Source organism: Amblyraja radiata, chromosome 9 (genome assembly GCF_010909765.2).
Source record: "Amblyraja radiata isolate CabotCenter1 chromosome 9, sAmbRad1.1.pri, whole genome shotgun sequence".
In the NCBI taxonomy this organism is placed as follows: Eukaryota; Metazoa; Chordata; class Chondrichthyes; order Rajiformes; family Rajidae; genus Amblyraja; species Amblyraja radiata.
This window is the reverse complement of record NC_045964.1, coordinates 46,619,573-46,647,176: the sequence shown is the minus strand read 5'-3', so window position 1 is coordinate 46,647,176 and position 27,604 is coordinate 46,619,573. Positions and strand designations below refer to the sequence as shown.

The 27,604-nt window shown below is 43.7% G+C and overlaps 1 protein-coding gene across 1 annotated transcript in view; it reads left to right on the top strand.

The window, feature by feature from the left end:
- Positions 1 to 27,358, top strand: part of frmd6 (FERM domain containing 6) — a 118,818-nt gene extending 91,460 nt beyond the window's left edge. Inside the window, exons 10-14 of the mRNA XM_033027331.1 lie at positions 850 to 1,024; positions 7,864 to 8,199; positions 14,400 to 14,531; positions 18,258 to 18,349; positions 24,381 to 27,358. Coding sequence (XP_032883222.1) covers positions 850 to 1,024; positions 7,864 to 8,199; positions 14,400 to 14,531; positions 18,258 to 18,349; positions 24,381 to 24,662 — 1,017 coding nt within the window. The 3' untranslated portion in view covers positions 24,663 to 27,358. The remainder of the gene's footprint in view (positions 1 to 849; positions 1,025 to 7,863; positions 8,200 to 14,399; positions 14,532 to 18,257; positions 18,350 to 24,380) is intronic.
- The last annotated feature ends 246 nt before the right edge of the window (positions 27,359 to 27,604 follow it).

Here is a 27,604-nt window from a genome sequence, read left to right as displayed (position 1 = left end):
GTTTCCTTCTGGCTCTAGAAGTGCGGTTTTATTTATGATTCAAGAGTGTTTATCGTGTGTATCGGCAACAGAACATTGAGATTCTTATGTATTGCAGCTTAACAGGCCCGTTAATGCATTAACAGCCAGACAATATATAATAGTCAGTAATACAATGAATTATTAACCATAATACAAGATAACCACAATAGTGCAAAACCAAAGTCTGTAGTGCATCCAAAGACACAGTCTGTAGAAGATCATAGTTGCTGAGATGAGTGTTGTGTAGTGTTCAAGAGCCTGATGGTTGTTGTAGAGAAGTGGTTCCTGAACCTGATGGTCATGGTTATCAGTCTCCTGCACCTTCTTCCCGATGGTAGTAGTGAGATGAGAGTGTGGCCAGGGTGGTGTGGGTGTGTGATATTGGCTGCCTTTTTTAGGCAGTGCCTCCTATAGTTCTTTTTGATGGTCAAGGGTCAGTACCTGTGGTGGACCCTCGGGAAAGCCCTTAAACTACCTTAAAGTTGCATTATTAAATTGGTTTATAATTCTTCACAAAAGACATTTAATCTGTCGACCTCTGTTTAAATGTGTAGGTAGGAACTGCAGATGCTGGCTTAAAACGAAGGTAAGGCACAAAATGCTGGAGTAACTCAGCTGGACAGGCAGCATCTCTGGAGAGAAGGAATGGGTGAAGTTTCGGGTCGAGACCCTTCTTCAGTAAGGGCCTCGATTTGAAATGTCACCCATTTCTTCTCACCAGCGATGTTGCCTATCTCGCTGAGTTACTCCAGCATTTTAAGTCTGCCCTCTGTGTCAAGTTGGACAGAGTTTATTTGCTCCATGCTAACTGCCCAGTTTTGTTTCCAGGGGAAGAAGTTTGAGATCTTGCCGGACGGCTTGCCTTCAGCCAGAAAACTCATTTACTACACGGGATGCCCCACGCGCTCCAGGCACCTGCTTCAGCTCCTCAGTAACAGCCATCGCCTCTACATGAACCTGCAACCTGTCCTACGACAGGTCAGGAAACTGGAAGAGAATGAAGGTAATGCTAAAACCGGGATACTTTATTCCTTTGAGCGGACGGGGCTGAGGGGTAATCTTGTAGAAGCGTATAAAATCAATAGGGGGAAAAGGTACGGTGATTGCGCAGAATCTTTTTCCCAGGGGAGGGCATTTACAAACCAGATAGCAAAGTTTAAGGTGAAAGTGGAAAGATTTAATAGGAATCTGACCTAAAGGGAGATGTTGGTCAGGCTAGAAATTTATTCCATGGAGCGCAGGAGGATGAGGGGTGATCTTACAGAGGCGTATAAGATCATGAATGGAATAGATAGGGTAAATGTGCCGTCTTTTACGTAAGAATAAGGGTATCAAGAACCAGAAGACATGGGTTTAAAGGAAAGGGGAAAAGATTTAACAGGAGCCTGAGGAGCCACACTTTCCACACAGAGGGTGGTGGGTAAATGGAACGAGGTTCCAGAGGAGATAGTTGATGCAAGTTCAATAACAATATTTAAACAGGTACGTGGATAGGAAAGATTTAGAGGGAAATCTAAATCCCTCTAGAGGAAATAGGTCATCTTGGTCAGCATGGAAGAATTGGCCAGTTTCCATGCTGTAAGACTGTATGAGCATTATTAATTTCATCCATTGCATTATCCTTTGGAAATTTGTAAAGCCTTCAGTAATGTTTTTATTTGAAGGCCATAATAGTCCCAGTGTTGATGCGCTCACACAGAGCTGTGACAATGAGTTGAATTGTTTTATCTGAGCGTGTGCTTAAAGTTCCTTTGACTGAACTCCAGCTAAGTAAAAAAAAAATCCATTGGTTTTTAGGATAATTTATGATGTTTTTTCAGAAAAGCACAGCACAAGAAGACATTGAATGGATATTAACTCTCCATTTGCTCTGATTTAATTGATTGTTTAATTTACTGTTTAAGATTATTTTAACACTCTTTTAAGATAGATAACAGACATTTTGCATATAATTTCTGGTAATATATGTTGGTGCATTTAATTTTACTTTATTCAGTGACGCAGCGTTACATGGACTCTTCGGCACCAAATCCTCGCCGACCATCGTTCACTAGTTCTATATTATCCCCCTTTCTCATCCACTCCCTACACACTAGAGCAATTTACAGAGGGCAATTAACCTACAAATCTCCATGTCTTTGGCATGTGGGAAGAAACCAGAGCATCTGGTGGAAATCCATGAGGTCACAGGGAGAACATGCAAACTCCATACAGGCAGCACCCGAGGTCAGGATCGAACCCAGGTTTCTGGCGCTCTGAGGCAGCAACTCAACCAGCTGTGCCACTATGTCACCCTAAACAAGATATTATTATTGAGCCAGTTATGGTGGAACTCAGTGGGTCCGGCAGCATCTGTGGAGGGAATTCACAATTGATGTTTTTGGGTCAGGAACCTTCTTAAGACTGTTGAAGTAGGGAGAAGAAAGCTGGAAAAGAGAGGTGGGGCCAGACAAAGCCTGGCAAGTGATAGATGGGTACAGATGATAGGGGGTGCTTGGCAGATGGGTGGAGTGGGTGACAAAGGCTGGAGACAAAAGGGTGTCAGACAGGGAGAGAAGTGAGGTAGTGAAATGTTATGCCAGAGGGAGAGTTATACAAGGAAATGTAGGGCACTGGGATGGGGGATGAATGTACGGGGCGAGGGGGGATGAACAGTGTGACTGGCATAGACGCAAGGAACTGCAGATGCTGGTTTACCTATAAAGACACACAGTGCAGGAGTAACTGAGACAGTCAGGCATCATGAGTGGGGTGGTGGGAGATGGTGTTTCGCTTAGTTTATTATTGTCACATGTATCAAGGTACAGCGAAAAGCTATTGGTTGCGTGCTATCCAGTCAATGATAAGACTATACATGATTACAACAAAGTCATCCACAGTGTACAGATAGAGGGTAAAGGTTACAATGTTCCGTGCCAGATAAAGTCCAGTAAATCCTGATTAAAGATAGTCCAAGGGTGTCCTATGAATTAAATGGTAGGTCATGTCAGCACTCTAGTTGGTGACAGGACTGTTTAGTTGCCTGAGAACAGCTCGGAAGAAACTGTCCCTAAATCTTTCACACCTATGTACCTGTTGCCCAATGGCAGAGGAAAGAAATATAGAAACATAGAAACATAGAAAGTAGGTGCGAGAGTAGACCACCAGGTCCGTCGAGCCCGCACCGCCATTCGCTCATGGCTGAACACTAAACAGACACACTTACCCACAAACAGTAGACACAAGACACAGAACACAAGACACTACCCTCCCCTTTATACCGCTATCACCCCTCTCCACCCCAAGAACCTCGTGATCTCCTGGGGGAGGCAAAAAAACGGATAAAAACCCAGGTCCAATTCGGGAAAAAAATCCGGGAAATTCCTCTCCGACCCCAATCCAGGCGATCGACACTTGTCCAGGAGATCACTCAGGTCTTACTATACTAACCATACCTAGGTCCATATCCCTGCCCTCTCCCCGTAGCCCCTTATCCCCTTGGCAGCTAAAAAACCATCTATTTTAGACTTAAATATATTTAACTGTTTCTGCTTCCACTGCTCCCTGGGGCAGTGAATTCCATAAATTAACCACCCTCTGGGTGAAGAAGTTCTTCCTCATCTCAGTTTTAAAAGAGCCCCCCCTTATTCTGCAACTATGTCCCCTAGTTCTAGTTTCCCCGATCATTGGGAACATCCTCGGTGCATCCACCCGATCAAGGCCCCTCACGATCTTATATGTTTCAATGAGATCGCCTCTCATTCTTCTAAACTCCAAAGAGTAGAGTTCCAGCCTACTTAACCTTTCCTCATATGTCAATCCCCTCATTGCAGGAATTAATCTTGTAAACCTTCGCTGCACTGCCTCCAGGGCTAGTACATCCTTTCTTAAGTATGGACCCCAGAACTGTACACAGTATTCCAAATGTGGTCTCACTAATACTGTGTACAGCTGCAGCAAGACCTCCGTGTTTTTATACTCAATCCCCCTAGCAATAAAGGCCAAAACTCCATTGGCCTTCCTGATTGCTTGCTGCACCTGCATACTAACTTTTAGTGATTCATGTACTAATACCCCTAGATCCCTTTGCGTTGCATTACAACGCAGCTCCTCCTCATTTAGAAAATAACTTGCCCTATCATTTTTTTTCCCAAAGTGAATGACTTCACATTTATTAGTATTAAATTTCATCTGCCAAGTTGTTGCCCACTCACCTAGCTTATCTATATCCTTTTGCAGACTCTTCCTATCCTCCTCATCCCCTACTTTTCCTCCCATTTTTGTATCGTCCGCAAATTTTGATATATTACACTTGGTTCCCTCCTCCAAATCATTTATATAAATTGTGAACAACTGGGGTCCCAGCACCGACCCTTGCGGAACCCCGCTAGTTACCGGTTGCCATCCCGAGTATGAACCATTTATCCCCACTCTCTGCTTCCTATTTGTTAGCCAATCCTCTACCCATGCTAATATATTACCCCCAATCCCATAATTTTTTATTTTTAGCAATAGTCTCTTATGTGGCACCTTGTCAAAAGCCTTTTGGAAGTCCAAGTATACCACATCCACCGGTTCCCCTTTATCCACCCGGGTTGTTACTTCCTCAAAGAATTCGAGCAGATTCGTTAAACAGGACTTCCCCTTCACAAAACCATGCTGGTTCTGTCCGATGAAGTCATGTTCATCCAAGTGCCCCGTTAGTGTTTCTTTAATAATTGTCTCTAACATTTTAACCACCACCGATGTTAGACTAACCGGTCTATAGTTACCCGCCTTCTGTTTACTTCCTTTTTTAAATATAGGTGTTACATTGGCCATTTTCCAATCCACTGGGACCGTTCCTGCCTCCAGGGAGTTCTGGAAAATTATCACCAATGCATCCACAATCCCCACCGCTATCTCCCTCAAGACCCTTGGATGTAATCCATCAGGCCCAGGGGATTTATCCTCCTTCAGTCTCATTAATTTCCCTAATACCACCTCCTTGGTGATCTTAATAGTATTTAGCTCCTCTATTCCTACCGCCCCCTGTTTATCCAGCGTTGGAATATTTTTTGTGTCTTCTATGGTGAAGACTGATACAAAATACTCGTTTAATGCCTTTGCCATTTCCATGTTCCCCACCAACAACTCTCCAGTCTCACCCTCCAATGGACCAACGTTCACCTTAGCCACCCTTTTTTTCTTTTTATATAGCTATAAAAACTCTTACTATTAGTTTTTATGTTGTTCGCTAAATTCCTTTCATAGTCTATTTTCCCCGTCTTAATTAATCTCTTAGTTATTTTTTGCTGACCTTTAAATGCTTCCCAATCCTCTACCCTCCCACTATCTCTGGCTACCTTATATGCCCTTGCCTTCAGCCGAATACTATCCTTTATAGTTTTACTGAGCCATGGCTGACTGTTCTTACCCTTACCCCTTTTTTTCTTCATAGGAATAAATTTTTCTTGAAGGTTATACAGTAGATCCTTAAACGTACACCACTGCTCATGTACCGTCTTATTCTTGAGTCTGCTATCCCAGTCAACTTTGATCAGCTCAGTCCTCATACCTTCATAATCCCCCTTATTTAGACTAAGCACCCTAGCCTGAGTTTCAACCTGCTCCCCTTCTATTTGAATATGGAATTCGACCATATTGTGGTCACTTGTTCCCAACGAGTCCCTAACTATGACATTTTTAATTAATCCTGCTTCATTACACAGGACCAGATCCAAGATTGCCTCCCCCCTTGTCGGTTCTGTGACATACTGTTCTAGGAACCCGTCTCTAATACATTCTATAAACTCTTCCTCTAGTCTACCCTGCCCAGTTTGGTTTGCCCAATTAATATGAAAATTGAAGTCCCCCATGATTACAGCAGTTCCCTTTTTACATGCGTCAACTATTTGCAGATTTATGTTCTGACTAACAGCGTCACAGCTATTTGGAGGTCTATAAATTACACCCACTAGTGTTTTTTTCCCCTTGTTATTCTCTATCTGTACCCAAGCTGTTTCACTATCCTGATCCTTCAACGCAATATCCTTCCTCTCTATTGCCGTTATTCCCTCCCTTATTAAAAGGGCCACCCCTCCTCCCTTTCTTTCCTGTCTATCTTTTCTAATTGTCGAGTACCCCTCTATATTTAACTCCCAGTCCTGATCCCCTTGCAGCCATGTCTCCGTAATGGCCACGATATCATAACTATATATACTTAATTGCACCGTTAATTCATTTATCTTATTTCGAATACTCCGTGCATTTAGATAAAGCACTTTCAGATGATTTTTACTACCCTTCCTTTCCGTTTTTGCCCCTTTTACATCTAGAGCTTTATCTTCACACATTCTGGATCCTCCTGTCACATTTTGATTTTCCGCTTCCCCACTAATACCCTGCTCTATTTCCTCTACCCCTGCCGTTATTACCCCCCTTGATACCTCCCCCCCGCTACTTAGTTTAAAGACCTCTCTACTGCCCTAGTTATATGATTTGCCAGGACCCCAGTCCCAGCACCGTTCAGGTGAAGTCCGTCCTTACAGAACAGATCCCCCCTGTCCCAGTACTGGTGCCAGTGGCCCAAGAAACCAAACCCATTTTTCCCACACCAGTCTTTGAGCCACGCATTCAGCTTTTTAATTTTACGTACCCTCGCCGATTTGGCCCGTGGCTCAGGTAGCAATCCGGAGATCAGTACCCTCGAGGTTCTGCTTTTTAATTTATTCCCTAACTGCTCAAACTCCTTCAGCAGATCCTCCTTCCTCGTCCTTCCTATGTCATTGGTCCCCACATGGACCACGACCACTGGATCCTCCCCCTCCCTCTGCAAATTTCTCTCCAGCATCGCAGAGATATCCTTAACCCTAGCACCGGGTAGGCAACACAGCCTTCGGGACATGTTCTGCTGGCCGCAGAGAACCTTATCTACCCCCCGAATAATACTATCCCCTATCACAACGGCATTTCTTCTAACTCCCCCCTCTTGAATGGCCCCCTGATCCACGGTGCTGCAGCCAGGTTGCTCATCCCTCCCACAGCCCCTGATCCCGTCCTCACATTGAGTAAGAGCCTCGGTCATGCTCGTCAGGGACAAGGGCTGTGGCTCCTGCCGCATCTCCTCCTGGTTCCCCCTACCTGCCTTGCTTATGGCCACACCTTCCTTTCCTTGCTCACTGACTACTGAATTAGTTAAACTGGTCGGTGTGACCATCCCCTGGCACAAAACATCCAGGTAATACTCCCCCTCCCTGATGTACCGCAGCGTATGAAGTTGGGTCTCCAGCTCATCAATGCGGAGCTCGAGTTCCGCTAGCCTCAAACACTTACTGCAGCTGTAGGGATCTTCTACATCAATGGTGTCGACAAATTCCCACATCTCACAGTATTGGCACATCTCCTGGCCGCCCATCTTATATAAGTAATTAACTGGTCCTATTTAAGAATCCCCTACCCGGATTACTGTATTGATACACCCCTTATTTATATAATCCTACCTCCTATAAATGGGAAAGTACTCACCCCAGCCGTAAATCACCTACTGGTTTGGCTGTCTAGTGGTAATTCCGTCCGCTCTTCCTGTCTGGTCCACTGCTCCCTTGCAGTGCGTGGCAAACCTCTTAGCCTCTGTTAGTCTCTCGCCTAAAAGAAGAAGGAGTGACCTGAGTGAGACGTCCTTGATTATGCTGGCGGCCTTGCCGACGCAGTGTGAAGTGCAGATGAGTCTATGGAAGGGAGGTTGGTTTGTGTGATGGTCTGGGCTGCATCCACCATTCCTGCGATTTTGTGTTGGGAGAAATGTGCGTGCACTGATGTGGGGGACCAGGGGAAAGGAAAGTACTTTACATTGGAGAATTGAATGTAATTATTCTCTTGCAGAAAAGAAGCAGTACAGGGAATCATACATCAGTGACACCATGGAGATGGACATTGAGCATCTGGACAAGCGATCACGAGCCAGCGGCAGCAGCACGGGCAGCATGAAGCACAAACGACTCTCCAGGCACTCCACAGCCAGCCACGGCAGCTCCCACACCTCTGGCATTGAGGCGGACGCCAAGCACCGGGACCTGGGGCCGGAGGACAGCTTCAGCGCCCACATCCTGCTCCGGAAGCTCAAGTCCTGCAGCTCAACGACAAGCCACGGCAGCTCCCATACCTCGGGCGTGGAGAGCGGAGGGAAGGACCGGATGGAGGACGACTCGCAGGATGACGGTAATGCAACTGCATAGTGCTGCCAGCCACCATTGCATCCGCTTCATGTCCCTGTTATCACTGCCATAAACCCTAACACAGTCACCGCTGCACAAACAGAAGCGACTAACTAGTCAAAGGCAGCAAACACAATGGCTTTTCTCTTGCATGCCAGCCAAATCTCGCTTTGAGAATGGAAGAGATAGAATTTGCCTTTTGCACGACTCTTTATTTGTCAAGAATGGTGTGACATGTTCTGTTCTACATATCTCCAAAGGAGCAAGGATAATGGCTTTTGCTTCATTACACTCTGAACAGACCGTGGGACCAGTCACTTTGTTGAGTGACACCACTCAGCAGAAATGTTCTCTGAGAAAGCGGGGGTGGAATAATTGGCCTGAATCACCCTTAAGTATGGCCCTCCATCAACACCATGGTGGAGGAGGATGGTCATCTTGACATCTGAATAGCTTTGATCTTGATGTATGTTTTCCACTGAGATTTATTTTTGGTTTACTGTTTTTTGTTTTTTTTTGCAACAATATACTTTTTAAAGAATAAATTTGTAATTCTTTTGTAACATACATGTGTTGTATAAGCAATTGTTCTTAAAACAAAGTAAAGTTTCAAAGAGACACGAGGAACTGCAGATGCTGGTTTACAAAAAGAAAACTCAGCAGGTCAGACAGTATCTCTGGAGAACATGAACAAGCAATGTTTCGGGCCGGCTTCCTGGAATTGAAAGGTCCCGATATGAAATGCTGCTAATCCACTTTCTCAGGAGATGCTGCTTAACCCCCTGAGTTACTTCAGCACTTTATATCTTTTAAAGTTTAAAGGCGATGTCTGGGATTTTTTTATTTATTACATAGCGTGGTGAAACACGCCAAAGGCCAAGGACTGATTCCATGCTCTATGACTCTATGACATGTGGAAGGGTTCAGCTTTCCAATCCTGTTGTCTCACCAACGGCTTTTACAGCTGCATCATGATGCACCAACTTTGGTACTCCATACCCTTTCCATTGAAGGCAAGTGTGACAAATGCCGCCTTCACTATTAGGGAACTATGATGCTGGACTCCCAGATCTTTCTGTCCTGCACTAATCTCCAGGACTTTAATGTTTACTGTGTATCTGATACAGTGTATTGGTGGGTCGCAGGCTGAACTGGAGAGTTGTCTATTAGTTTATCAGTTGTTTATCAATTTAATTTCCTCAAAAGGGTTATCTTATATAGGGAGGAGATTCTCTACGAGAAACCGAATGGAAAATTAGAAGGTGACACAAGAGAGTTCAGGTGCTGGAATCTGGATCAACATACGATCTGCCGAAGGAACTCCGGGAAGTCCGATATTGTCCTCGGAGATCTATAACCTGGGCTGGCATTTCAGAGCAGTGCTCTGGAAGTTGGTGGAGGCGGCCTCAGTCAATTAGGAGATTGAGCTGAGGTTAGACAGCCCTCTAAGTGAATATAAAAGGCCTCACGTGCCGACTTCTCTGATGATCCAATATAGGGAGTAATCCCCTTATCCTGACCACTCACCATGATGTCACTGATCATCTTCCTGTCGTTGCTGAACGTTATTGTGCTCCTGTCTACTGCATTGCTCCACGTTACAGCAGTAATGGCTGTTCAGAAATGTCTTCCTCATGGGATGATGAATTTAGGAAAGATTCTTTATTTATGTGATTTTTTTTCTTTTTCATTCCCAATGGAGTAATGGGGGCTAAAATGCAGCGTCTCTGAATCCGAGCAAGAATCAAATCAAAAGGAATAAAAACTGATCTGACTGCAGTTTCATAAAATACATTTGGACAAATATATGGATAGGAAGAGTTAAGAAGGCTATGTGCCAAATGCAGGACCAAGGGACCAATATGCCAACTTGGGTTCTCTAACAGTGAATCTCTCTAACAATGGGTCAAAGGACCAGTTACCATGCTGTATGGCTCTAGAAACATAGAAACATAGAAAAATAAGTGCAGGAGTAGGCCATTTGGCCCTGTACCGCCATTCAATATGATCATGGCTGATCATCTAAAATCAGTACCCCGTTCTGGCTTTTTCACCCATATCCCTTGATTCCTTTCACACTAAGAGCTAAATCTAACTCTCTCTTGTAAAAATCCAGTGAATTGGCCTTCACTGCCTTCTGTGGTAGAGAATTCCACAGATTCACAACTCTCTGGGTGAGAAAGCTTTTCCTTATCTCAGAGCTAAATGGTCTACCCCTTATTTTTAAACTGTGACCCCTGGATCTGGACTCCCCCAACATCGGAAACATTTTTCCTGCATCTAGCTTGTCCAATCTTTTAAGAATTTTATATGTTTCTTTAAGATATCCTCTCATCCTTCTGAATTCCAGTGAATACAAGCCCAGTCGACCCGTTCTTTCATATATCAGCCCCGCCATCCTGCAAATTAACCTGGTGAACCTAAGCTGCAATAATGTCCTTCCTAAAATTAGGAGACCAAAATTGCACACAATACTTCAGGTGCGGTCTCACCAGGGCCCTGTACAACTGCAGTAGGACCTCTTTGCTCCTAAACGCAACTCCTCTCGCAATGAAGGCCAACAAGCCATTAGCCTTCTTCACTGCCTGCTGTACCTGCATGCTTACTTTCAGTGACTAATGTACAAGCACACCCAGGTTGCGTTGCACCTCCCCTTTTCCTAATCTGACACTATTCAGATAATAATCTGCCTTCCTGTTCTTGCCACCAAAGTGGATAACCTAACATGTATTCACATTATACTGCATCTGCCACGCATCGTAACCTATCCAGGTCACCCTACATCGTCATTTCATCTTCATCGCAGCTCACACTGCCACCCAGCTAAGTGTGTCATCTGCAAACTTGGAGATATCACATTTAATTCCCTCTTCTAAAATCGTTAATATATATATTGTAAGTAACTAGGGTTCTCTATCCATGTCAATACCCTGCCCCCAATACCACGTGCTCTAATTTTGCTCACGAATCTCCTTTGTTGGACCTGGGATGGTCGTTTAAGGGAAGTGACTCTATGGTGTGTGCCTCTGGTTGCACTACGGACTTCAGATCTGCACTATTATGGTTACCTAGTCTAACGGTTATTAATTTTGCACACTAATCTCTTGTGTGGGACTTTGTCAAAGGTTTTATGAAAGTCCACATACATGACTATGACTATGTGTTTTATAAACCTGCATTTATATAGCATCTTTAACATTAAGAACAATCCAAGGGGTTCCCTAAAGGAAAATGGGACTCAGGACAAGGGTGGGGGAAATTGGCCGGGCTCCCTTGACTACTCCTTTGTTCCAGTTAGTTTTCGATCCACCACTCCCCACAACCCTTAGTTCATTGTGTTTATACGTGATGTTGCCTGACCTTCCACACCCATCAGCTCTATTCTCCCCACCTCTTCCCATGATGGTTCCAATACAGCACACTCACCCTAATGTTAACATTCCTTTCCCATTTTGCTCGCACCTGGCTTTGTAAGGTCCTAATTGGAGCAGTCGCCTTCATAGTGATTGAGGCACCAGCCACAGTGATATCCTGTTTTAATGCAGACTTTATTCTGAGAAAACCAGGAGAGGAAAACTCTAAACATACCAGATAGAACTGCCCAAAAACAGACCAATGTCGAAGTTTCAGTTTGAAGATTTTTCATCAGCAAACTACTTGATGACAACTTGGTCACCATTTGGCGAGAGCTCTGTTGAGACCAGAACCTTTAAAGACAAGGGTAGGAAAGGCAACTGTCTCCATCTTTATCAGTTATCTGGTCACCCCTATCATTGTATTCACTCTTTAACGCTGATTTGTTTCAATACCAAGCCAATTACCCTTCTCTCAACACGTGCGTTCTTTGTGGGATGTCTCCATCACTGGCAAGGCCAGCATTTAATCCCAACCCCTAATTGTTCATAACAACGTGGTGGTGAGGTGCCTTCTGGACCTGGTGATGGTGCTCCCATGGTGCCATCGGATAGGGTTCAGGCCCAGAGACGATGAAGGCTGGCGACACATTTCCAAGTTGGGACGATGTGTGACTTGGATGGAACCTACAGGTTGTGGTGTTGACCCTCCGTGCACCTGAAGCCCATGTCCCTCTGGGTGACGGAGACCAGGTGTCAGAGGTGCTCAGAGTAGCCTTGGTGAGTAACTACCGTGCACTTGTAGGTGGTGCTAACGACAGCCACTGCATGCCGGTGGTGGAGGGACTCTTCTTGCCTCTTTCCGTCTTGGTCTCATCCTCCAGTTCTGATCTTGGGAGCTCCATTTCCAATCAAATTCTGATTTAAGCTTCACTGTCACTCTCATGAATTTTGGTTCTAATCTCCCCCAGGAGAGGATGCGTCCAATATTTCATCTAGCTGAGACTGCCGCAGGGTTCAATCAGCCTTCACATAGCCATTCCCATCAATTCTTCATCTCCTCAGCAAAGTTAAACCTCCGCTCATTCAGCCCATCCTGTTATGTTGCCCAACACAAAATGCTGGAGGAACTCAATGGGTCAGGCAGCATCTGGGGAGGGAATGGATGGACAACATTTCTGGTCAGGACCCTTCTTCAGACCATGATGTTGTATTCCTATTGACTGGAGACATTTGAAAGCATGATGTCAAGTTAACTTTGTCACATCAAATGCAGAATTATTTCTATGACTAGACAAGAGGGGGAGTGCAAGATAATGGGCCACTCATTTTAAAACAGATATGCCAAATTTTATTTTTGCTAAGGGTGGTGAATCTCTGGAATTCTCTGGCCTGGTGAAAGGTGGAAACTGGGTCATGACAAGTATTTGAAGGGAGGCTAGATAAAATTTAATTGATGTAGGGGAAAGTGATAGATAGAGAACTGGCAGAGTAGGAGACTTATGGTCATCCCCGATTGTATTAAATGGTGGAACAGGCTTGAGGTCTACTCTCTTCACCCTGACAGGAGGAGAGATGTATCTTTTGTTGCTCATGCTGTTGCTGTGGCTGGGTGTTGGCTGATGGATCTTGCCTTCTGTATCTGTGGCTGCCTTGTGTGTGTTTTACTGCTTCTGGCCAAGGATGGATCTCCTCACACTTTGTTCAGGAAGGGACTTCTGCAGCATTTCAATGGCTGTTTTTTCATATGATATTGGAAGAAATGGTCAAATGTTAGATTGAAATTCAGAATTATTACATGGTGTATGAATGCACCAAACATAATTCAATATATTTTTTTAAATGCTGACCAGTCTATAAAACCTCAAATAACATGTTAATTCCTTGCTGTGTGGGCAGTTAGCAATAGGTGGTAAGTGTCTGATTTTGGGTCAAGACCTTTCTTTAAACGTTAGAGTCGAATTAGGGTAGGTTATATTAAATTTAAAGATCTCGAATTCCATGTGTGGCTTCTTCTTAGTCTGGGAGTCAGAAACACATCCGCAGGAAGTGGGACGGTAAAATTTAAGATACGTCTTTACATTCACTTAGCCAGCAGAGTTAATGTAATAGTGGAACAAACTGATCCTGCTACCGGCGAGCATGCCATGATACCGGAACAAGTGCAGAGAAGACATACGAGGATGTTGCCTCGATGTTCCCAGGACTTGAGGGCCTTGCCTGTAGAGAGCGATCGGGCAGCCTAGGGCTTTATTCCTTGGAGTGCAAGAAGCTGAGGGGTGATCTCACAAAGATGTGTAAAATCATGAAGCGATCAAGGGGAATATACTGAGTCTTTTCCCAGAGTTGGGGAATCAAGAACTAGAGCGAACAGGTTTAAAGTGAGAGGGGAAAGAATTGATCGGAACCTGAGGCCACCTTTTTGAGAGGATAGTGGGTATATGGAACGAACTGCTGGTTCAGGCAGGTACAATGACAACATTTCAAAGATATTTGAACAGGTATGTGGGTAGGAAAGGTTTAGAGGGATATGGGCCAAATGGGACTAGCTTAGATGGGGCATCTTGGTCAGCATGGACGAGTTAGGCCAAAGGGCCTGTTGACGTGCTGTATGACCCCATGACTAGCCCCAAATAATAAATTTTGATTTCATATAATTTCAGTGTTTGGCATTTTCAAATTGAATTGCCCGGATTGGAAAGGGCTGGCTGTTTAGTAGCAGACTGCACCATCCAAACTAGCTTTGGCTGGGAAAATGCAAACCCTTTCTCCAATCCCATGTGAAATAGTCGTGCTGCAAAGTAGATCACTGGAGTTGTGCTGGCACTAAATTTCTTGTTTTTAACCCTAGAAATAGAAATGCTGGTTGATGATCCCAAGGACCTGGTGCAGATGAACGAGCTGACTCCTGACGTTAGTGCGGACATGTGTATTCACATCACCGAGGAGATGCTGATGTCACAGCAGCTGAACGGACATTCTGGTGAGCAGATGCCAGACAATTGCTACTTTATTAATGCTGAAACTCTCACTGGTGAACAAGTGTAGGACTAACAGAAGTATGGGAAATTATAAAAGTATATAAAATTATGAGGGGCATTAATCAGGTCAACAGTCAGAACGTATTTTCCAGGGTGGAACTGTCTATGACTAAAGGGCATTGCTTTAAGGTGAGAGGGGAGAAGTTTAAAGAGGAAGTGCGGGGCAAGTTCTTGTACACAGAGAGTGGTGGGTGCCTGGAACACGCTGCCGAGGATGGTGGTGTAGGCAGATATGATAGTGGTATTTAAGAAGCTTTTAGATGGCATAATGATATGCAGGGGATATGTGTCGGCAGAGATTAGTTTAAATTGGCATCATGTTGGGCATGGACATTGTGGGTCAAAGCATTGTGCTGTACTGTTCATCTGCAAGGAGGAGGTATAAACTGTCCTTAGCACCATAGCGCGGGGAGCCATTTGAGTGGGGAGATGGAGAGAGGATAAAGGAGAAATGTAGTTATCACAAGGGATAGCAGAGTTATGGGGAACAGGCACTGCTCTCTGCAGTTTAGAACAAGAGTCCCGAAAACTGAGTTGCCTACCTGATGCTATGGTTAAGGGCGTCTTCTGGGCCCCGAGAAGAAGGAATGGGAAGAACCAGTTGTTGCAGTCCATGTAGGAAATGGGAACAGAGGTTGGAACATGTTTCCTCTATTCTTGGGGGAGAGCAACCCAAGGCTTTTTGGAGATATGTGAAATCCAGACAGACAGACAACACTGGTGTCCAGATGCTTAAAGTGAACAACTGTCTGATCACTGAGGACCAGGCGAAAGCAGAAGCTCTTGCAAACCAATTTCAACACGTTTTCACCCGGGAAGATGTGGAGCCTTCATCATTTCCAGTCCTTCCGCCCAGCCCATATGCTGATATGCCTGCTATTAAAATTGAGGTTGAAGGTGTCAAGAAGTTATTGCTCAACATTAATACCACAAAAGCAATTGGACCAGATCAGATACAGAATCAAGCCCTCAAGATCGCAGCCGAAGAACTGGCTCCAGTTTTGCAGTTCATTTTTCAACAATCGCTTGACTCGGGCGATGTTCCGCTGGATTGGAGGAAGGCCAACATCACTCCTCTCTTTAAGAAGGGTTCAACCACCAACCCAGCGAATTATCATCCTGTCTCACTAACAAGTACTTGCTGCAAATTGCTGGAGCATATCATTGATAGTAATCTGATGCGTCACGTGAGCAAACATAATATTCTGGCCGACAACCAAAATGCATTTAGGAGGCATAGATCATGCGAGTCTCAGCTTATCCTGACGACAAATGACCTGGCCAAGCACCTTGACAGTAACGTCATCATGGATTTAGTTGTGCTGGACTTTTCTAAAGCATTTGATGTCATCCCACACCAGATATTGCTTCGGAAGCTTGACTTCTATGGTATTCGTTCCAACACGAAACGATGGATTTCCAGTTTCCTGACAAAACGTCTTCAGCGTGTGTGTGTGAATGGAAAGAGCTCCAATTGGCATCCAGTGTTGAGTGGTACACCACAGGGCACAGTACTTGGCCCACACCTATTTTTGCTTTACATAAATGACATCCATGAAAACGTCGCAAGTACGACCAGACTATTCGCTGATGATTGTTTGCTGTACCGTCCAATTAAGTCAACTGATGATGAAGATGCTCTCCAAAAGGATCTCGATACTATGGTCGAGTGGTCACAACAATGGGGCATGCAGTTCAACCCTTCCAAATGTGAAACCATGCATGTCACCAGAAAGAGGAATCCAGGCGTCACATCCTACAACATACTTGGTGTCACCCTTGAAGAATCCAAACAAACCAAGTATCTTGGCATCAAAATACAAAATGATCTGTGTTGGAATGGTCAGACTCATCATGCACCAGTGAAAGCAACAGGTGTCCTAAACTTCCTGAGGCGCAACTTTCATCATTGTTCAGCTTCTGTCAAGGAGAAGCTGTATTTCACCCTCGTTCGACCTCATTTGGACTACGCAGTTGCAGCTTGGGACCCATACACAGATAAAAACATTTCATCCATCGAACGTGTCCAAAGACAGGCCGCTCGATTTGTTACTAACACCTATGAGAGAGAAGCGAGTGTCACCAAAGTTCTGAATTCTCTGGGATGGAACCCTCTCCAAGACAGACGTGAAGCTCACCGTTTGACCTGTTTTTACAAAATGTTAAATGATCAGCTAGACATAGATCACAAGACCTGCACCAACCCCAAACCAATTAGGAGCAGACGAGGGCATTCGATCCAATTTGTGCTCCCAGCTACAAAGACAGATGTGTACAGCAATTCGTTCTTCCCACGCACAATTGAAGCATGGAATAATCTCCACCAAACTATAGTTACCCAACCAGATGCAACTAAATTTAAAGTAGCACTTTCTTCCCAATAACCCTTTCTGGCTTAATCCCTCCCTTCACCACCTTTATTTTAAATTCCAGTTGGAATATTTTGGAGGACCAAGTAACCAAGAACCAAGAACCAAGCAGCAAGTGGGTTCTGCTGAGGGATTATGAGAAGCACAGGGTGAAATTGAAGAGCAGACCATAAGGGTGATGATATCCAAATTGGCAAATGGTACATATTGTAGGTTTAGTTTTGGGCTTGTTATTGGCATGAGTTCCAAGGTATATTGAAAAGCTTTATTTTGCATGCTATCCAAATCGATCAGATATACCATACTTACGATAAATACCGTCAAGGCAAACTCAAGTGCAATAAGTAGGGCAAAGCGAAAGTTACAGAATGTAGAATATACTGTAATTCTCAGAATTGTAGTGCATCAGTTTCAGAGGCAAAGTCCAATGTCCGCAATTTGAATGAGGGTGAATTGAACAGTACCCTGACTTATGGAGGGACCGTTCAGAAGCTTGATAACAGCGGGGAGGAAGCCTTTCCTGATCCTCATTGCCCAGAGACGATGCTTTCAAAATTCTATACCTTCTGCCGGATGGCAGATTAGAGACGTGATTTAAGTTTAAGACATTAAGATATAAAACAATATATTAATAAACAGTAATATTAGGTAAACATAGTGGTGGAAAATGAAGTTTGCACTGTAAACAAAAACACAGTTCATAGAAGAACATGTTTAAGAAGGAACTGGAGATGCTGGAGAATCGATGGTAGACAAAATTGCAGGAGAAACTCAGCGGGTGAGGCAGCATCTATGGAGCGAAGGAAAGAGGCAACGTTTCGGGCCGAAGGCAACGTTTCGGGTCGGAAGAAGGTTTCGGCCTGAAACGTTGCCTATTTCCTTCGCTCCATAGATGCTGCCTTCTCCAGCATTTTTGTCTACCATTGAAGAACATATTTGCTAAGAATAATGCTGTGCAGTGTTTAAGGACAGATCCTCAGAGATATGCAAACCCAGGAACTTTAAACTGTTGACTCTCTCCACCGCCATCCTATCAATGAAGACTGGTTCGTGGATCCCTGGCTTTCCTCTTCTGAAGTCAACAATCAGCTCCATGGTCTTGTTGACGTTGAGAACAAGATTGTTGTTCTCGCACAATTTCAATCTGTTTTTTAATCTCCCCTCCTGTACTCTGATTCATTATTATCTATTGTTCATGCAACAATGGAAAGACAAATTAATGATGGTTCAGTCAGCAGCCCAGCTTGTGTTTGGAGAAGGTCATGCAATATTTTAATCAAATCTATTTCATTTGCGCAGGATTAATTGTACGTGAGCTGAGTTCCTCAACGTCTAGTTCTTCAGAAACAGTGGTGCGACTTTATGGTCAAAGCATAGATTCGTTACCACAGGTGAGTCTGCAGCCAGGAATGTCCCATGTTCTCAATGCATGTCTGCTTCATAATAATATCTTCCAACATGAACCAATATGGGCGGGAAATTCTACCTCGACCCGAGCACTTTTATGCATAACAGAATGACATTTCTGCAACATGCAATTGTGTCCCGGCCCAGAGTTTGCGAAAGATGTGTGTAACATTATCTGTGTGATTGATGGGATGTCTTCTTTAATGGACTGAGTCATTCAGTTGAAAAGGGTGCAGAGGGCATTCACCAGGATGTTACCTGGGTTTGCTGGCTTGGGTTAGTGGGACAGGTTGGGGAGGCTGTGATTTTTTTTTTCTTAGGAGCATAGGAAGATGGGGGTGACCTTATTGAGGTGTACAAGATCGTGAGGGGCATGGAGAAAGTGAACGCTCAGTCTTTTTCCCCAGGGTAGACAATTCTAAAATGATTGGCTTAAGGTGAGAAGGATAAGATTTAAGAGTGACTACGGGGGCAACGTTTTCACTCAGAAGGTAGTCTGTATCTAGAATGAGCTGCTAAGGGAATCCTTAAGTGGATACAATTGCAACTTGGCAAATAAATGGAGAGGAAGACTTTAGAGGGTTATGGGCCCGGTGCAGGCAGATAGAGTCAAAGAGTGACACAGTGTGGATAAAGGCCCTTTGGCCCAACTTGCCCACACTGGCCAACATGTCCCAGCTACACTAGTCCCACCTGCCTGCGCTTAGTCCATATCCCTCCAAACCTGTCCTTTCCATGTCCCAATGGAAAGATGAGACTAACCCGGTATGCCAGCTTGGTTGGCATGGACATGGACATGGGCCTGTTACTGTGCTGCACAGCTTCATGACACTTTAACTAAGATATCTGCAGTTCCTTGTGTCTCCAGATATGGGAACCTGTTCTTCATTTGTTAAAGAGAAACATTTTGTAGGCAATGAGCATTCTGTTTGTAAACAGAAATATTTGAAAAAGCAATGTTAGAAGATTAATTGGTAAGAAGAAAATGCAGGTATTGGAATCTTCAGCGAAACACAACATGCTGGAAGAACTCAGCAAGTCAGGCAGCATATGTGGCGGGAAATGGATGGATAACATTTCTGATAGGGACCCTTCTTTGGACTGATGGAGTCACGGGAAGAAAGCTGAAACAGAGAGCTGGGGTAGGGACAAAACCTGGCAAGTGGTAGGTGGATACAGGTGTGGGATATGATTGTCAGATGGACGGAGTAAGTGACAAAGGCTGGAGGTGAAAAGGAAACTAAATTGTGTCAGATAAGGAGAAGACGGAAATGTAAAGCCAAAGGGAGTGATATAGGTAGAAGGGGATTTCAGGAAGGGGAAATAAAAGGAAAATATTGTGTTCAGGAATGGGCAATGAGCATGTGGAATTGTTCTGTTTTCACCCTAAAGGTTTTCATTTCTCCAGGACATAGCCTTGTGCTGTATAGCATGGAAACAGGCCCCTTGGGCCATATTATCCATGCTGACCAAGTTATACACAGTAGAACATAGAGCAGTACTGCACAGGAACAAGCCCTTCAGCTCACAATGTCTGAGCCAAACACAACACCAAGACCAACTCTTATCTACCTGCACATTTGTATTGTATTTTAATGACCACACAGCCAGGCTGGTGGAATTTGTTATCAGTACAGCTCGGTACAGGTTCCAACATTTCATCAAACATTAAACATATAACATAGATATACATACAGACAGACACATTACATAATACATAAGGGCCATGCTTATTCTTATTCCTCACCGTACAGAGTTTAAAATGTTAATTGCAGTGGGAATGAAACTGTTTTTGAAGCGGTTTGTTTTGGAGGCAATTGTCCTGTAACGCCTCCCAGAGGGCAGTAGCTGAAAGGCATAGTGTGCAGGGTGAGTGGGATCAGAAATGATCTTGCGGGCTCTGTGTAGTGTCTGTTTGTGGTAAAGTGATTCAAGGGATGGTAGGGGTAAGCCAATAATTTTGGATGCTCTATTGATGATGCGCTGTAATTTCTTCCGGGAGAGTGAGTCGAGACTGCCGAACCAGACTGTGATGGATGAAGTGAGGATGCTTTCGATGATGGCTGTATAGAAGCAGAGCATGAGATGAGACCTTACTCTGAACTTCCTGAGCTGTCGGATGGAAAAGTCTTTGCTGGGCTTTTCCATAGATGTGGTCTGCGTTTGTCCTCCATTTGAGGTTGTTGCTGATGTGGGTTCCAAGGAGTTTGAATGTGTCAGTGATGGAGATGGATTCACCTTTAATGAGCACAGGAGTTTTGGGGGATGGCTGGCGTCTTGGGTCGATGATGAGTTCTTTTGTTTTTGATGAGTTGAGTAAGAGATCATGGTCTGTGCACCAGGTCACTGCTTGGTTGACCTGTGCACGGTATTCAGTTTCTTGGTTGTTGGTGATGAATCCTATGATGGTTGAGTCGTCCGCGTACTTGTACAGGTTGACAGCAGCTGTGGTGGGATGTGAGCTGGTTTGTGTAAAGGGAGAATAGCCAGGGTGAGAGAACACAGCCTTGGGGTGTGCCTGTACTGAGGAACAGAGGGGAGGATGTGTTATTGTTGATCCTCACCCTCTGTTGCCTGTTCCAGAGAAAGCTGTGAATCCAGTGACAGATGCATGGGTCAATGTTCATGTCCAGTAATTTATTGAACAGTTTGGCCGGGTTTATTGTATTAAATGCAGAGCTGAAATCCATGAACAGGTTGCGGGCATATGTGTTTGCGGACTCCAGGTGGTTCAGAATGTGATGAGTTGCTAAGTTGACGGTGTCCTCAACTGACCTGTTGGCTCTGTATGCAAATTGGTATGGGTCCATGAGTGGGGTGGTGACATAATCCATATCCCTCCATTCCCTGCATATCTATGTTCCTGTCTAAAACCTTTTGAATCCCGCTATCGTATCTGCCTCTGCCACCACCCCTGGCAACGCATCCCGTGCACTCCCATCCTCTGTGTGTGAAAAATACTTGCCTTCAGCATCTCCTTTAAACTTTGCAACTCTCACCATGGGGAAAAAGGTTGGACTACTCAGCCAGTCCCATTTGCCTGCAGTTTTCCCATAGCCCCGAAAACCCTTCCAATCTATGTAAATATGTATTTTAATGTCCCGCTTCCTTTGAGCACTGCTTGTTCCATTGTAGCTCAGCCAAAGTGGGAGTCAGAGCTGGTGTCTCCAGCAGTGATTTATTCAGTTGCTCGAGGCAGGGGTCAGGCCTAGAGAGGCAAAGCAATTTCCTGCTTTGGGACCGATCCTGTCAGATCTAGAATCCTTTAATATTCTGATTCACTCAAAGGCAGACAAGTCCTGTCAAAGACACAAAATATCTTTTAAGTGTGGAAGCTGTGTCACGAACAGGAATTTATTTTGCTTTTGAGCGAAGCTTTGCTCTAAAGAAACACTGCTTTATAGAAGTCCGCGGTGTAATGAGAGAGCAAAATGTACCACTGACTCGTTTTGGTCACCCTGCTACTGGAAAGAGTGCAGAGAAGATTTACGAGCATGTCGCCAGGACTTGAGGACCTGAGCTGTAGTGAGAGGTTGGAGAGGCGAGGACTTTATTCCTTGGAGTGCAGGAGACTGAGGGGTGATGTAACAGAGGTGTATAGAATCATGAGGGGAATAGATAGGGTGAATGCAAAAAGTATTTTTACCCAGGGTAGGGAAATCTATAACTAGGGGTTTAAAATGAGAGGGGAAAGATTAGATAGGAACCCGAGGTGCAACCTTTTCATATCGAGGGTAGTGGGTATGAACAAGCTTCCATAGGAAGTAGAAGACGTTGGTACAATAACATTTAAAAGATATTTGAACAAGTACATGGATTGGAAAGGTTGAGAGGGGTATGGTCCAAACATGGGCAAATAGGACGAGCTTAGACGAGCCATCTTGGTCGACGTTGATGTTGGGTCAAAGGGCCTGTTTCCATGCTGTGTGACTTCATCATAGAGACACCATATTGGAAGCTATGTTAGTTTTCTAAAAGTGACCATCTGAACCAAGGTCCTGAGAACTGCAGCTTACTTCGCAACCTCTGCAGTGTGTGAGCTCCTCCAGAATTATCTTCCAGGCAAATCTCACCAGCGGACTAATGTCACTTTTACACAACTCCAGTGAATCCTGCTACAGAACAGGAAGAACATTCTCAGATTTCTATTTTGCAATGCTTTAAGACATGTGTTTATGGTTTTACTGCCTGTAACAATTAACTTAATCCCTACCCTCCACCTACGTCTGTCAAATTGAGTTAGGACTTCAGGCACATTGAATCGCCTCCCATTCTCAGCTCTCCCATGATATTTATGCATCGTTAACCCTCCAGAAACCGGTCGCAAACATTTCAGAAATTGGTCACTGTTTTCAGACAATTAATGGACTATTAATGTTCTCAATTCAATGCAGCGGAAGGAACCCTATCGGAAACATTCCATTTGTGTAAAAAACAATTTAATCTTTTTGCATTAATGTGATTTTGCATTTTTCTTTGTGTTATAAATCTGTGTTGCATGCAGAAGTGCGGCATAGTGGCAGAGCGGCAGAGTTGCTGCCTGACAGCACCAGAGACCCAGGTTCGAGCCTGACTACAGGTAGTCTGTATTGAGTTTGTGTTTTCTCACAGAACTCATGGGTTTTCTCTGGGTGCTCCAGTTTCCTCCCACGCTCAAAAGACCTACAGGTTTCGAGATTAATTAGCTTTGATTACAAATTGTAAATTGTCCCTAGTGTGTAGGAAAATGCTAATGTGTTCGAGGTGATCACTGGTCGGTGTGGATTTGGTAGGCCGAACGGCCTGTTTCTGCGCCTTATATATAAAGTCTAGTGTAAAGTAAAGTGTTTCAGAGGTTACAGAGCAAGTTTAGTAATTTAAAGAAGATCTTAAAGGTTAAGGCATTGTATTATGTAAGATAGTCTCAGGGCCACGCAGAGAGTTCTCATACCAGATGATTTGAACCCCACTGTGTAATCCATCCTCATTGATTTACTCTGCATAGACATTCCTCCCCGACATTACCCCGACAGACATCTTATACCCTCTTGTGTAACGACAGCTTTGTGCTGCAGGCAGAGAAAGCCTCAACATCTACCTGAAATAATCTGTTCCCAGTGTTCAAGCTTACCTGACAAGGCCATTTTTTAATTTACTTTTGTTGTGGAATCGCATTTTAAATGCTTCAGATCAAATTTATTCTAAGATACATACACCAGTCAGGAGTTCCCTGTCAACATTTCATGTATTTTGCAGCATTTGTTTTGCAGAGAGTGAGGTGATAGAAACTTTCAGTGTAACCAGATTGTTTCAGGTATAGCAGTCCTTTGAGTCAAGAATTTAGCTTAGTTTAGAGGTACAGCATGGAAACAGGCCCATTGGCCCGCCAAATCCACATTGACTATCAATCACCCGTTCATACTAGTTCTGCCATTCCACTTTCTCATTAACTCCCTAAACACTGCGGGCAATTTTACAGAGGCCAATTAACCTGCAAAACAGCACTTCTTAGTGATGTCGGAGGAACCCAGACCACCCAGAGATTACCCACGCGGCCACAGGGAGAGAGTGCAAACTCCACACAGACAGCACCCAAGGTCAGACTCGAACCCGGACTCTGCTGCTGTGAGGCATCGGCTCTACCAGCTGCGCCACTGTGCCACTGGTGTGTTATTGTTATATATACCGGCAATGGAACAATGAAATTCTTTCTGGTTGCAGATTTACAGGCTTAACACAATAAATATACAATAATGAATAGTACAATAAATTAATAATCAGTAATACCGGGTGAACATAATAGTGCAAAACCAAAGTCGGGAGTGCAACCAAAAACACAGCCTATAGAATATCATTGTTGCTGAGGTTAGTGTTGTGCACTGCCAAGAGATATTTACTGGGAAGAAGGTATTCTTGAACCTGGTAGTCATAGTTTTCAGCTTCCTGTACCTGCCCCCCGATGGTAACAGTGAGATGAGAGCATGGTCATGGTGTGAATGAAATGTTGACTCATCTATGCCTTTTATTCATACACAGCCTGTGTGCAGAAAACCAAAGACCTCCTCAGACCGGCACAGCCAGAGCTTGGATGATATCCGTCTTTACCAGAAGGACTTTCTGGAGATAGCCACCCTTGGCCAGGACACTGCCCAGAGCTACACATTCGGCTGTCACCTGAGTGAGGAAGGGGATTGTTGTAATCGCTGCTTTGCCGAGCAATACAGTTCAACAAAGGAGACATTCATCGTCAAACGAACGAGCAAATATTCCTCTCTGGACCTCACGGCTGATGATTCTGTTCCTGAATTTGTAGTTTGAGCATTAGGCTTTAGTCAATGCATTGTGTAATGAACTGTAAGCCTGGCTGCCTACTGCATTCGCAATGACCTTCCAAAGCCATGACTGATACTTATGTCGAGCTGACAATCTTTTTAATACAGCTTTCCAATAAACAGCCAGTTTATATTCTGCAGTTCTTCCATGTTTCTGGAGAAAAGCAGCTGACAAAGCAATGGACACCAAGAAGCCAAAGAAAAATGGGATCTGAGATGTATGTTTATGCAAGTCCAAGGAAGAATGTTCAGCTAAAGCAGGCCCGTGAGAACTCTGTGGAGGATCAAATCCATCGTGTTCAGTATTACACAAACAAATCTTTCTACAGAACATCTTTCAGCCAAGCGGAAGAGTCCCAAATGTTATAATTTAGTGGAACCTTAGTTTTCTGAACACTTGTGTGTTAGAGGCTCCATTTTCTGTTGTTGATCAACTCCTTCCACTAATATGTCAACAAGACCTTGGTGCTGTGAACCTTAATCTTGTGCTCCTGTACCTTTCCTTCCTGGTCAGTTGTATGTGTATGCAATGACAATCAGAAGAGCTTCTCTATTCAAGTACTCCCATGACCGTTGATAATATAAGACATAAAATAGAAAATTACGGTCACTATGGGAAGTCATGTGACTTGTTGATCTGAACACATGTACATTTGGGAGCAGAGGCTAGGTTGAAATTTGCTCCAATTAGTTGGTCAATTCCAGATACTATAAAGATGCATGTTAGATGTATTGATAGTGACTGGAGTTGAGAAGCAGGGTGAATTCACAAGTGAAGCTGGTGCATTGCCAGATAGCCTCACTAAGTTTCAGTGTACCAAGGAGCCGATTCACACATCGAGGAGTTTTGAATACAAAATGTGTGGTATTGAGATATTATTTTTGTTTGTATTTGTCATGCAGTGCCCATCAGGAGAGAGGTTTGGCCTTGTTCACCTGCGCTGAATGCTTAATGTTGTACTTTTTGTGATTTGTTTCCATCGAGGTCACCCACTTCTGTTTTGTCCACATGAGGAGGGATGAATATCTACCCCCATCCCTAATGTTATGTTTCTCAAGGCTAGACGCAAGGAACTGCAGTTGCTGGTTTTCAATAAAAAAAGGTGCTAGAGTAAGTCAGTAGGTCACGTAGCATCTCTGGAGAATAAGGACAGGCAGCATATCAGATTGGGACATACTGTTGTGTCTGATCTGATGGAGATTAGTTTATTAACCATCGTTCTGTTCACCAGAGCATGGTTTCAATGGTTTCGACAGTAAATACGATGCAAAATAGTACGTCGGGCAAATGCTCATTTCAAATATCGGTGTTGAGAATGTCAAGACAAAAATGTCTCGCGTAAGTGAAGGGACGGATTTCGATGGAACAGTCTCTGAGGCCCTTAGTGTCCGTCAAGTTTTGCTCCTACTACAGGTGTGATCGTTGACGAGGGGATTATTGGAATAGGAAATCTTTTCACTTTTATTAAGACGGAGTGGTGTTTACAAAGAGGCAGAAATAAGAACAAGTTTGCTTTGTGAGGCAAGGTAGCTTGGTACCAAATAGCTGACTTTTCAATCTGACCGACTTTTGCCAATACATTAATGGTTACCATATTTTAACATTTAGCTGTGTTTTTTGCGACTGGAATAGTTTCTTAAAATATTTTTTGATATAAAACTTGTTTTTATCTGTATTTTTTATATAATGGATATTTTTACAAGAAATTATATTAATCGAATAGCTGTTAAGTGCAGTGCAATTTTGAGCAGTATTATGACAATCGTTCACAGGCGTGGAAGCAGTATTATAAACTGTGGAGTTGACAGTTTGAGACGTGTTAAATACGGAATTTCTGGACTACTCTTTCCCCTTCTCATACGTGTGCTGAGGTTTTCGGCAGAGATCGAGAATCATGATGTTACTTCAAAAGAAAAAAGTTGTTGACTTATTTTTGAAGTGTAATTGAACAAAAGTGACCACAATCAATCAATTTGTAATCGATAATGTGCAGCAAGCGGACCGTTGATCGAGGCATGTTGTACTCTATGACCAAAAGGACAAACTTGAGGAGATTATCAGTCTTGTGGACTTTCATTTACCCTCTGTAGTATTAGAAATATCCTAATATTGTCATTTGAATGAATAATTGAGTAATTCTAAGTCGTATTCACAAAATGTTATTATTGGGAATTGATTTTTTAATATGTATCCTGTGTCTGCAAGAACAAATCAGAACAAATCAGAAACTGGGCATTCTGCGATGATTGACGTGTTGGGAATATAATCCACTGGGTGGATGAGTGGTGTTCCAACAACAGTCAAGATGTTTGATGTGATTCAGAACTAAGAAGCCCACTTGAATAGTGAACCACTCACCAAGTTGACCATTCACTTCCATCACAATCTACAAGAAGCACTGCTTTTCATCAAGGTTTCTCCAACCACATCTTCTATCACCACTAAACTCAAGCTTCCCTTCCATGGAACTCGTCTCTTCTGCTGGAGAACACCTTCACGATTCTTCACTTACATGGGAATGTAGTCCTAGAACTTCCCTTCCTGTGGAACTATCAACAAGACACTAAATGCAGTGGCTCAAGAAGTCGGCTCGCCAGATTCTCAAGGGCATTTATGGAATTGGCAATAAAATGTCTGTTCTGTTGATAATTAAAATAAAACATTTTCTATGGTTCACATCATATCTTTTTGAAAACGCTCCTAATACTTTTAAAACATTTCCTGTGATTTTTGATTTGTAATATGAAGTTTTGATGAATCTTGAAGGGTTTATGTAAACAATGGCCTGTTAAACACAGACACTCATCATAGACACTGAGAATAAGACTAGGCTCATGAAATAATAGAATTACACATTTAATGACATGCGGATACAATTGTAACTTTTAATGCATATTTGGACAGATATGTAGGTAGGAAGAGTTGGA